At 40.3% G+C, this 13,465-nt stretch overlaps 1 protein-coding gene across 3 annotated transcripts in view; it reads right to left on the bottom strand.

The window, feature by feature from the left end:
* LOC125305748 (cation channel sperm-associated auxiliary subunit beta-like) overlaps nt 1-13,465 on the bottom strand; it is a 116,046-nt gene that overhangs the window by 99,991 nt on the left and 2,590 nt on the right. For all 3 annotated transcript variants that reach the window (XR_007195458.1, XM_048260676.1, XM_048260675.1), the window contains one exon: nt 12,802-12,954. Coding sequence is in view for 2 of the 3 variants with exons in the window: in XM_048260676.1 (XP_048116633.1) it covers nt 12,802-12,954 (153 nt within the window). In the remaining variant the exon portion in view is untranslated. The remainder of the gene's footprint in view (nt 1-12,801; nt 12,955-13,465) is intronic.

Consider the following 13,465-nt stretch of genomic DNA (forward strand, 5'->3'; position numbering starts at 1 on the left):
TTGGTGGGATATCAGCGGGAAGTACCATCTCTCTGAACCTCTCCTTATCTTTGTGCACTCCCTCTAAATACTCCTCAAGCTTCTGCTTAGGTTCCAAAAGACTACCACCCTTCTGCATTACGAATTAAGACTTAACAAACTTAAATGGGTCTTTAGAATGCTAGTCGAGCTTGTGATTTCTTCTTCCTATTTTTCCTAATATTTTCAGCTCTTCTTAGCACTGTCTGCCTGTAGACAGTCAATACCTTCCTTCTCATCATCTGTAGCTTTTCTCCACTGCTTCTTAAGCTGCCTCCTCTCCTTGATAAGTTTATCTATCTCCTGCTGGCACCTACATTTGACTACCTCATGTTGCCGTTTTGTCCTTATCTTAATAGTCCCAAATCTTTCCTTACCATATCTGTAAATAATGTCTCCCATTTTCTCAAATTTGCTTTCAGCCGTCCCCTTGAGCTGACCCAGGATGCTGATCAAATCCAAATCACTATTAACATCTTCCCACATTCTGCTGCGCCTGGCCATCTAACCCCAGGCCTATGACCATTAATCTTCTCCCTCCTTGGCTGACTGGCCTCTCTTTCTGCCTCAGTGCTAGAACTTTCCTCAACAACAGGGGTGCTGATGTCCTGCGAACTGTGGGTTTCTTCCTGTCGCTGAACTTCAACCGACTGACTTGATGCACTTCTTAAGAAATAGCTATCAAGCACTTCTTTTTCCCTTGATGAATTTTCAGGCCCTTTAGACTTGTAACCTTCTGCCAACCACACACGCATATCTGCAGCTTTTTCTCAGTTTTCTCTGAACTAGTGGCTTCCACAGACATGTTTTCCTTACTCGTAATCAAATTCGTTCCAGGGTCAGTAACCATGTCTATCACAAGTGAGTCATCTTCCGCCCTTGCTCTCGCTGACTCTAGGGATATTTTCTCATTATGTCGTACTGTAGCTTAGTAGGGTGCAGCCCATAGCTTAGTGAAGCCTGGGCTACTGCCACAATGAGCTGCTAACCCATTGTAGCCCCGGCGGGGTCTATTCCCTCCTGTCAGCCGTCTTTCCGTGCTGTCACAAGGTCTTTCCCTAGTTGCCAGCTGCCCTATTCACAGCAGTCACTAGCCTACGCTAGCTTCAGCATTACATTAATACACAGGATTAGATATTAAAATCCCTTGTGCCAAAATCCAGGGTAAAAACACATTCAGAAGCCCCTGCCCAAGTTTAACTTTAAAAAGCACACTACCCACAAATTCGCCAACAAATGGTCACAAACACAAGACAAATGGCCCATCCAACAGCAGTATATAGTAAGCGGCATGTCATTGGGGTTATCAAGTGGGCACCCTCATTCACCGATGTTTCGTTAAGTTAGACCCCATATTAGTGATATACATTAAAACACCCCTGCCAAAATGGTTTCACCCGCAAAACTCCTCTATATTACCCATAGTGGTACGGTCCCTCGGTTTCCCCGTGAGCCGAGACAAACTAAGACCTTTTTAAGACCATTTATATAAAAACGTAATATCTATTTCACAGCCTATTTCACAGACCTACCTACATTTTTTTTTTTATTTGTTCATTTATTTCTCAAACAAATGTGACCAGGCAGGGCTCTACACTAACATTTTTTTTCAGGAGCACTTGTGCGCCCAAGTTAAAAAATTTAGGAGCACAGACAAAAATTTGGGCGCACAGTCAGTTCTGTACTTAACTTACACATCTAACATTATACTGCAGCTAACAGTTAAACATGCCAGTGCACTAATTGCGAATATTAAGAATGACTGACAACATTTAGGCTACAGAAACAGGATTTTAAAGATCAGTGCCTACTTTATTTTCAGTCTGTTCTATTTTCCTACTTTTTGTTAATGTAAAATAATATAATACATTGCCATATTTGCATTTAGCCTGTATATCAAGTATCCTGCCAAATGTAGGCCAATTTATTTATTTGTTAATCCATCTATAGCTAAACCAAATATGCCCATAGTGACCTATCTGACTGCATAGTGCCTAATACTACTACTAAAACAGTCCATTTTCTCTTCCACAAAACCCAACATAGGCTAATCAAGGATATATGTTTTATACTTTTAGTTTTTATTTGAAATATCTGCATTGATGGGGGCAGTAGGCAAACGTTAGGCCTACTTTCGTTTTGCACTTCAGCTTGTATTCGGTGTAAACAAACAAGCATGCGTGGAAGCCTGGAGTTGTCAGTAGCATTCTACCTTTGAATAAAATGGGAGTATTACGGGAGGCTACTTTTGTGCCGGTTCGCTACAGCTATATTTTGCATATTGCAGCCAATACATCAACTGGGCTAAAAGGCATGTTAGGTTACCTTTCCTTCTCTCACTGCATTCTCAGAATCTCATGCTGTTTCTCCTATATCCAATGAATTCGGTGGATAGAAAAACTAATTTCTTCAATCTTTGCATCTTGGCTGGCTAGTCTAACTTTCCGCTTTTTCTGCGCGCTCTTGGATTTGATAGAAGCGACTACTAGCGAGTCACAACGCGAAACTGCTAACGTTGATGGGAGGTGTAGTTTTTATGCATTCGCGACGTGATTCTATGGTTTGCACCAGTAATGTTTCTCGATGTTGCGGTGTATTTTGTAGACAAACATTGACATGGTTAGAAGTCATTCGCACCAGTGCGCCTAAATATTTTTTGCACTCGCACGGCATCATTTTTACTCGCATGTGCGAGTGAAATGGGCGCACTGTAGAGCCCTGCCAGGCATGGCAAAACCAGGCACATGTCTCCCCAGAGACATTTTGAGTTGTTCACAGATTCTGAAAGTGTAGTTTCAAAGCTATCCAATGATGTCTCACTCATGGAGATCTGATAATATTTGAATAAGTTGTAGCCATTTTAAAGTATACACATCTCAAAGCTACAAGCTGAGAAATCAGGCTTTTCAATTTGACTACTTTCTCCCTCAATCCAAGGGAGGGGAACACAAGGGAGGGGGAGCTAAATTTGTCTCAATAATATTTGTATATGCGCAGAGGGGGATCCACAAATATTTCTTGATTTGCATGTGTGTTTTGATATCTACAAATAAAAAAAAATCATATTTGTAACTCGTATATTGATTTTTACAAATATAGTAAATAAAATGTATATAAACAAACTCAAAGATCGTAATTCTTGATTTCACTTGCAAACTGACGGTTTTATGCGTTTACTAAACAAAGATTATGAAAATTAAACACCACTTTTCCATCAAAAAGCTTGTTGTAAAAGGCATAACTTGTTAGATTTAAAGGGGTGGTTCAGGATTTTGGACATAGGACCTCATTTCCAAGTAAGCAAGTGTGATATTTATCAGTGGAGACCGTTTTCAACACGTTTCATCCAGTCCTTCTAATTGCAGAGTTAGAGGTGCTAGGCTAGGCGCAAGTCAACGGTATGTGCTAGCCTGCCACTAAAGACAGTCTTACCCACTCCAAAGTACACCCGAGGCAAATAAATTATAACGCCAGACTATCGATGTAATTGTCTGTATTGACAGTGTTATTTCCATTGGAGTGGGTAAGACTGTCTTTAGTAGTAGGCTAGCACATACCGTTGACTCACGCTAGCCTAGCACCTGCGAACTCTGCAATTAGAAGGACTGGATGAAACGTGCTGAAAACGGTCTCCACTGATAAATATCACACTTGCTTACTTGGAAGTAAGGTCTTATGTCCAAAATCCTGAACCACCCCTTTAAGAACTAGGTTCGCTAGCTCTGTGTGTTATGAGCAAAGAATCTTTGGTTATGAGTCCCATAGAACAACACTGCCATCTACTGAATTAGAAAGTGTCAGCAGGCTACTTGTGGATCTGGGTGGCTTCTGTGTGCAAAGTTTGTCTCAAAAATATGTGATCCACAAATGCTGATCCACAAATGCGAAAACGAAAACTGTGTGTGCTGGTGATCCACAAATGCAAAATTAGATTTCACAAAGGCAATTTTCAGTTTTACAAATGCCATTTCATTTACAAATACACATCTACAATTGTGAAAACCAATTTACAAGTTTCAAATATGATTTTTTATTTTTTATTTGTGGATGTCAAAACACGAATGCAAGTCAAGAAATATTTGTGGATGTCGCCATCTACTGGATTGCGATTTCTGTGTGCCGGTGAATTAAAGTAGGCCTATTTACGTGTGGATTTGTGTGACTTTCATGTGAAGAACGTCTCAAAAACACGTAACTTTGGAAAGCGAAGAATGCGTGTGCTGGTGATCCACAAATGCAGACTCACATTTCACAAATGAAATTTTCGGTTTTACAAATGGCATTTTATTTGCAAATGCACATCTATATTTGTAAAAATCAATATACGAGTTACAAATATGATTTTTTTATTTGTAGATATCAAAACACACATGCAAATCAAGAAATATTTGTGGATCCCCCTCTGCGCATATACAAATATTATTGAGACAAATTTAGCTCCATACACAATGGTCCTCATTTACATGACATTAAGATCAACCCTCCCCCCGTCACGGTCACTGATCGGTCAGCCTGCAGCCTATGATGCTAATGACCCATCGAAACTATCTGTAATGGGTTACAGAACCAGCTAGTAGCAATGGATAAAATAGTCTAAAACAAACATGAGATCACATTTGCAAACCATGTTATTTTGAATTAACACCCAGTGCAAGCCACCAGGTTGGCAATGGATTTAGCAGGTTTAGCAATGGATAAAATAGTCTAAAACGCGAACTAAACAAACATGAGATCACATTTGCAAACCCTGTTCATTTGAATGCACACACGATCCAAGGCACCCTGCCATCAGTCAAAACAAGACATTCTTGCATTATTCAAATTAATTGCCCACCGAAACTATCTGTAATGGGTTTTGGCAAGTAGCCTATGGTGCTAATAGCCAACGACAGTAGGCCTACGTTAGCCAGTAGCAATGGATAAAGTTTCTAACACACAAACTTTATCCCCGTCAAATGTAACTGTGGAAATAGCATCTGATATCTTACGATCTAGCTCCTCTGCTGCCAGACTGAGAGATCCTTCCTCGTTGTAATTATCTTCGGCTAAGGTCAGCTCTAGATTAGGGATGTTCTCCAATGTAATGCAGTTGCCCTCATCATCCGATTTAGCTCATCTGCAATCCGCTGTGCTTTGTCCATCTCCATTCCAATTGTAAACAAACAGCATGCTGGTTCAGTAAGTAGCCATGAGGTTACTTCTAGCATACAGCTGATTGGCCGACAGAACAAAAGAGACTAATAGTCACGCCCAATTCAAACGCTGGTTTACTTCCTGAAACATTTTCAAAGACAAAATATACACTTTTAAAGCAACCAATGCTGTTATCTGAAACATGGAATTGCTTCTTTAGGACTTCAACTTGCACATTCGGCAAAAAAACGAAACGAAAAAAAAACATTCAAAGTCGTTTTTCGCGACTTGCGTCTCTGCGACTTAAGCCTGGTTTTGCCATGCCTGGTCACAAATGTGAAAATGTGGACTTCAGTGTTTCCCATACATTGACTAATCTGTGGCGGGGCGCCATGAAATCAAAATCGGCCGCCACAGATTAATATTCTATGTTTAATTTAATTTATTTTAAATTAAACATAAGATCAAATCCTTGCATTGCCATTGAGCTGCGCTTTTTACGCACGCAGCCTTTCCTTTCCCCGCCCTGCTGTCTCTCGTAGCCTGATGCCACTCCTCTGCATGAGCATTTAACAAAGTATTCACGATTGTTGAAGGATTGTTGTTGCCACATAGAAGCATTGCATAGAAGACGTCTGGCTAAATTGCTATTAAATCCGCTTAGCATCGTGATCATGCTGCGCAAATTTGTTCAAAACTGCTGCATTGAAGTTAACTCTGCTAAGGTCTTATCACAACATAGTAAGCTACCTTGAAAAGACTAAACTAAGTTATGCAATTATGCAGTATCTCAAAGCTAACGTTAGAATACTGTTTGGATGTCGAATTAAGCATGCTTAGCCTACTTACAGCTACTTGTCAATTTCGTTTAAGGGCTCATTTTATTGACTCTGACACTGAATGTTTGCAAAATCCCGATGTAAATGGACAAGTGTTTTCCAAAATTCAAAAGGGCTTGTCCCAAGGAGAAGTACAAACCTTTATTTTAACTATGTAGAAAACATTATGAATTGCATCCACACATCAGCAGCCTTTTAACTGTGTTAATCACGAACGTCTTAAAGTGACAGGCACTCAATTAGACCTATACACTACCAAGACGATCTTAATACCCCCCCCCCCCCCCCCTGTTGTCCAAGTCAGCTACCGCCACAAATTGAATCCAATTCTGTGGGAAACACTGGACTTTGTAAAGCATTATGGAAGAATGATGAAACATTGTAGCATAGTAGTGAGTACTTACGCTAAAACACCACAGCACAGACACAGACCACAGACAACAAGCCAAGCAGGTGTGAAAAATCAAAGAAAATTTCAGCAGACCACAAATATCTCGTCTACAAGTGCCCAGCCAAAAACTCCAATAAAATTTTGATCAACTTTGAGGGACAGCTATGACCATACAGGATCATCCAAACCAAACGTGACGATTTTGCTACATACTATTCCTATTTATGTACCAGCATGCAAAATTTGAGCCTCCTACATGGTTTAGCTCTTGCGCTATGGGCTTGTGAACTTTGACAAAAAAAAGAGGCCGAACAAAATCGACACCCCCCTCCCCCCGTAAAACTGGCTGTATCTTGGAAAGTATTGATCTTACATAAAAGTAATTTTACAGTGTGTCAGTGTGTCTCCAACATAGGTACACCTGGTAATTTCTTCAGATTTTTTTAAGACCTAAGTGCGTGGGCCCTGGTTGAATTGACGTGGAATGACCCCATGTTAAGTTAGATGGGGTCAGATATTCTTTAGAATGCTTATTCTACAACTTTCTAATTACAGTTTTGTCAGTATTGGATAGTGCATAAAAAACCCATTTTAACATATTTCCACCAACTGGATTTACATCACCAATTGAAAAATAAAGATGTGAAAATAAATTCTGTTGCAATTAGTTTTGGGTCAGACCTTACTTTGCCTGGACTACACCTCTGCTTTCATCGTTGGTGTGGACCCAAAAGCTGTGCGCAGATCCACTCTAGTTGCGGTCGTAACTGGAGGGGCTGTAGCACTAGCAGCAGGCTGGTTAACGTTATCTGCTTCTACTTCAGGCACATTACAGCTAGCTGGCTAACATTAGCAGGTCAAAACACTCCGGCGATGGAAGGAGTATGATCCTGCCCTTTGATAGAATTGATGTGCTTGGACTACTTGGCATGAGACTCAAAAGTGCAAATGCAAGTGACAAAATGCTTGTTTATCTCGCCACGGTTCGTTAAATTTACATTTCCCCATAACCCCAGCATGAAATGGGTAGCTAGGTAACGTAAACAAACGTTAAAAACAACAATAACATATTATACAATATTATATGTTATATACAAACTTTCTTGTGGTCTGCTTTGATTTGTCGCGCTTCTGCTTGGCTTGTTGCTTGTGGTCTGTGTTGTAGTGCTGTAGCAAAGTGACGAGTTCAGACCTGGGGCAGCGTTGCATTCACAATTATTGGTTCCGCCACTCTTTATTTAGGCTACGTTATTTAATCAAAATAATAGTGGTTGACAAATCAATCTTTTGTGTGGTTGACAAATGAATCTTTTGAGGAGAATACGATAGAGTTACAGTCTTTTTAAGGTATTATTTCCAAATTCATAAATTCAATGTTTTTAAGACTTTTTAAGACCCCGCAGGAACCCTGAAATTAGCTATGTACCAAAAATTACATTTTACCGTGACTCGAAGAGCTGTAAACAGTGTGTAAGCCTGGGTGTACAAATCCGCTTGGAGCTCCAGTGGAATTTTGATTTGCGACGAGAAATCTTGGTCTAACCGTTGATGTGCTGTGAGAAAGGTCGGAAATGGGCGACCCAACAGGCCAGCACTAACCTCTGAGCGTGGTAAACAAATTCAAATTTCAGGCAGTAAAAGCCCTGGTAAGAACCAAACCAGATTTTGTTCAAATTCATATTCTTGTCAGAAGTGTCAATATTGCATTCCAGCAGTTAGTTACTAGGTGAAATGTAATCTATCTTTAGGGTAGCTAAACCCATGTGTAATAAAATTACTTTTCATACTGACAAATATTTTGTTACTCAAAATACTTCAGTAGTTTAGGCTACCTCTTCTTGTGTGTGTACGTGCATACACGCACGCACCTGTAGTTTTGTTATTTTTTATTTTAATAAAGGTATTACATTTGTATGATTTTGCTGTTGTTTCAGATGGATGACCTACACAGACCTTCTTGCAAGCCTGAAGAGGAAGAGGTAGCTGACAGCTGATGAGCTTGCGCTCACAATGCTGAAGACCATGAGGGGATGGATATGTTGTTTTTTATTCACGTTACTATCTCAGACATATGTGGTTTTATCAACCGGAAGGGGTGGGAGCTTGTGCTTAGTAGGCCGTCGTATGCACACAGTGCAGAGACATGGGACAAAGAGACCCCAGAAGAGTTTCACAGGTTTCTGGGATTAATCATTTCAGGGTATCTGCACATTTTCCAAGTGCAAATTTAAAGACCTTTAAGACCTTTTCAAGACATCTAAATGGAAAAATTAAGACTATACCACGGCAAAAAAGATACAACTTAAAACTGTTTTTTTTTCTACTAATTTTAACACCCACCCCATTTGGGATGTCTACAGAAGTTACCAAATATATTTTGGTGAAAGAAAATAATTGTGTGTGAATTACCTTCACAGCTATGAATGCCCAATTTTAGGGTCTGGGCTGCTTCTTTTGAAGCTGGCTGTACATATTTGGTTGTGCTACTGGCTGAGGCTGACTGTTCTTCACCTGTGTCTGTAGTAGCCTAGGCTACTTGACAAAGACATGTTTACTGGACTGGATTCCCTTCAATATTTTTTTTCAAAGGTAGACTAAGCTATTTAAATATTGTAATAGGCCTACTAACTTAGGCATCTATTGTCCCATAGCACAGCAAATCACAGGTAATCCACTAATTTACATTTTGCACACCAGTTGTATTTAAACCAACCAAAGATTCACTGAAACATTGTAAACCATTGACTTGTTTTAAAAAAATGTATGGGAAAAGTTAAACCCCCTCCTCGCATGTTCCTGCTGAAAAACTGCTGGTTTCATCTCAAGCACGCACGTATTATGAATACACTTACAGATGCGTTTTTTTTATGTAGCCAGTCGCCGACATTCAGAAAAAATATGCGGTTATATTTCACAACTTTTGTGAAGTACTGGGAAAGGTTGGCAAGCAAGCTGCAGCTAACTTATAGTAGACAGATATTTACTTAGGCTAGGCCAGCAAAACAGGCTGGAGAGATGCAAACAGATCAACTTAATGTGTATTTCCTCTTGATTGAGAAAATGTTTGTTTTCTTTTTCTGTCGGTCCGCGGTTCCTTCATAAATTGCGCAGCAAATTATCAGATGAGTGACAGAAGCACCACGCATAATTTGACCAGCAGTCTTCACGTCCATAGTTTGTGAAACGATGCTGCGTCCGAGCAAAGATTCTAGAAGCCCAGCGCAACTCCAAAAAGGAGGATAAATGAGCGTCCGGCTTGAGGCTGCGCTGGACAGGACTTTTAAACTGTCCGGCCTAAATCCGAACGTATGGTCACCCTATCGCTAACTGGCTTGCAGCTCTTTCTCCCGCTCACTCTACCGCTTGCGTAGGCTACCTAGGCCTACATATCTCTCAGGCCTCGGCTATAGCCTACCACGAAAACGTAAGGCATATTTTTACATATTCTTACCATTTTCACACCTTTAACGACACCCGTGAAAACATCTTCACTCTGCAACCACTACACTTCCTTCAGTAGCCTTATAGTCACTTATACAATTCCGTTTAAAAAAAATACACAAAACCAGATGGAGACATTTCACTCGCTCTCTCACACTCGCTGGCGGTCCCATACACAAATTTAATACCTCCTTTTCGAAAATTCAAGACATTCCAGACAATTTAAGACTTTTTTAGGCCTTAAAAACCGAAAGTTGTATTTAAGACTTTTTAAGACTTTTTAAGGACCCGCGGGAACCCTGTCATTTACATTGGGTTCACTTCCCTTCCAAATATCCATTGCTACTGGGGAAAGTCTCTGCAGGGATCATGGGCCAAATTGTTTGACGTTTACCGTAAATCCTCAAATTATGGCCGGGATTCTATTTATAGCCGGGTCGTGGTTGATTCAGACAAATAAAGGCCGGCCCCCAAATACAAGCCGGGGTAGCCGCGAAGTGCCATATAGTGCATAGCTTCCACGGAGTATGAAATGGCCCAAAACTAGAGATTTACAAAGAAAACAAACTATAAAATCACTAAAAATAAATAAAATGCCTTATGGAAACTCCCCATAGGACTTTTGGTTACCCAAAATGCATACTGACAATAAAAGCCTTACTGTGTGGTTTCTGGACTATTTGGATTGTTTGTCAGAGGTTCTGATGGAATGACTACACTATAGAATTAAGAAATGTCTTTGCATTTTCTTTGTTGGTTCAATGGGTGTGTATAAGATGGATTATACATCTGCACAACTAATATTGGATAAAACAATGGATAAAAATATGGATTACTGTGACTATTTCAATACCCAATTTGCTGCATCTATCTTATTGATAAGGACACACACTGCAGCTAGAAGGTAGGAAAGCACCAAACATACAATTTAATTGAGACATAGTAAGATTAATCTGACAAGGTAAAACCAAGTGTCCAAGTTTTCAAATAGTGTATAACATTACTATGCTACATAACAATATGGTGCAATTGATTTAAAAATGTTGGGGGAGAGGGGGGTGGGTGTGTTGTGGAGGGTACACTGTTTCATAACAAGTGTTATCCTGCAGCCTAGGTTACTTACAGATTGTGGCATTGTGCTAGTTAATTTGTTTAAACAACCAATAAAGTTGTGTTGTGTGAATAGTGTTCACACTACATGTTAAACTGTAGCCTACCCTATAGGCACAGGCTACTTCAGATCAGGCCACTGAACGTTTCTTAAAGACATATCAATCAACACTGATTTTGTCTCTGAGCAAGATCAGTATAGCAAAGATCAGTATAGCAAAGGCTAATGTGAATAATAAAAGAGTTACATGTGAATAATTAAAGAGTTAAATGTGAATAATTATTGTTAAACGTTATGCACAGCCCAGTTTAGGAGACATTTAACTCTTAGTTATTCACATTAGCCTTTGGCTATACTGATAAGGTCTGTGTATTTGCTTCACCTTTTGCCGATCTAGACCAAGTACAGCACGTAACCTATTCTTCAAATTAACTTGTTGTGTCTATATTTCTAAAACAAAACCGCCAATGCTACGTTGCTACACTAATAAGTATTTTGCTAACATAAGTTGAATGTTTCAACTAGCCCACCTGACATCTCTCCTCGCCGTGCTCACATTTCAGACGCATCTATCGGCGCTCACAAAAGGAGGCTATACCTGTGTGAGCGTTCTGTTCACGTTGCCTCTGCAGCAACAAGCTTCCACTGATGTTTAGTAAACGCACATAGCCTAACATTCGTTGCTGAAGTTTTTAATGGCGCTCTGACAACACCAAGATGTGTTTGCGTCTGCACAATAGTAAACTCAGTTGATGTTGACACCCCCCCCCCCCACACACACACTCTAAATATTTTGTCATCGGTTCTGCACAAACCACGTAAGTCAGTCATTTTGGATTCAAAACTGCGAATTTCACCGAAAGGTGAGGAGTTTGCATGCCTGAATAATTGCCTAAGAAAATAGCTCTTCTTAATATTTTATATTGTTGGTTGGTTTAATAGGCCGCCGGCCTCAAAGTTGCAAGCCTACTGTTGCCAATGAAAAGTCTCCAACACGTCACTCTCAAGCTACCAGTCGCTTGCCGCCCCCTTCTGAGCTTGCCAGAGGCTGAGGCAGTTACTAGGCCTGCTATATTTCAACACAATAGTTGCCGCGAGGCATTCCAGCCAGGATTTAATAAAAAAGTAAGATGCAGCTAACTTCAGTTAATGGAACGGCTTTAGCCTCAAGTGAAAATCTACGCTACTTCAAGGCAGGCTATTTCTGTTAATCATAAGCGAGTTTGATGGAATGCCTCCCTGGTATCTCCACTAGGGCTGGGATAAACGATTATTTTTTTAAACGATTACTTGACATCCAAACAGTATTCTAACGTTAGTTTTGAGATACTGCTTGATTGCATACTGTAACTTAACTTAGTTTAGTCTCCTCAATGTACTATGTTGTGATAAGACCTTAGCAGAGTTTACTTTAACTTTAATGCAGCGGTTTTGAACAAATTTGGGCAGCATGGTCATGCTAAGCGGATTTAATAGCAATTTAGCCCACTGTGTTCTATGCAGTGCTTCAATGTGGCAACAACAATCCTTCAACAATCGTGAATATTTTGTTAAATGCACATGCAGAGGAGGAGCAGCGGACTCGTTACGAGAGAGAGCAGGTGGGGCGAGGAAAGGCTGTGTGAGTAAAAAGTGCAGCTGAATGAAATTATTTTATCTTATCTTTAATAGTAGGCCTACAACATAGAACGTCAATGTGTGGTGGCCGGTTTTGATTTCGTGGTGCCCAGCCACGGTGTAAAATTAAAAAATGTTAGCAGCACATGTTATGCTTGATGAATCGACGCTCATATTTTGCGTCAACATATTTTTTGAGTCAACGTCATCGATTATGTCGACGCGTTGTCCCAGCCCTAATCTCCACCAACCTGTGCGACCTCCTGGTTCGAAAATGGGTGCCATTACAGCCACATCATTGGCACATGGACTCTGGGTGACCTGTACTTTGGTGATTCGATGCTCATGTGGTATGATGACCTGCGGTGACACCTCTTTGCCGATGGTCCACTGAAGAATTGGCTCTATTATAGAAATACTATCACGTTACTAAGAATTACTTAAGTAGGTTCAAATCAAAACACCTGACACAACAACATAATGGAAAATCCAATACATTGGTATACGATTAAGAACCTCCCTATTCAATCTTGAGCCATATAAAAGACACTAGACAAACACACACATCCAAATGAATGTTAGAAATTCTAAATATATCAGGCATGCTCCTGCACAGCTAGAAGGAGAAAAACAGTGTGACATGCTGTCTCGTGGTTAACTGTACGTACACACCGCCGCCGACTTGAGCTTCCAAAGATTCAGGAAGTCATTCATTTTCAATGGAAGCCAGATTCTCTCAGCTGCAAGAAGCGGCAAATCCGTCAGCGTCACGTTTTGGCCGTCTTGAGCGTCAAGCAGAAAGTTGGCCAACTTTATGGTAATGAGCTATTATGCGGTTCAGCGACCAACGACCAGCAACCAATCGGAATAGACGGCCTTTAAATAAAGTAGTAAGATAGAACATGATAGAACGTA

Source organism: Alosa alosa, chromosome 13, assembly GCF_017589495.1.
Source record: "Alosa alosa isolate M-15738 ecotype Scorff River chromosome 13, AALO_Geno_1.1, whole genome shotgun sequence".
In the NCBI taxonomy this organism is placed as follows: domain Eukaryota; kingdom Metazoa; phylum Chordata; class Actinopteri; order Clupeiformes; family Clupeidae; genus Alosa; species Alosa alosa.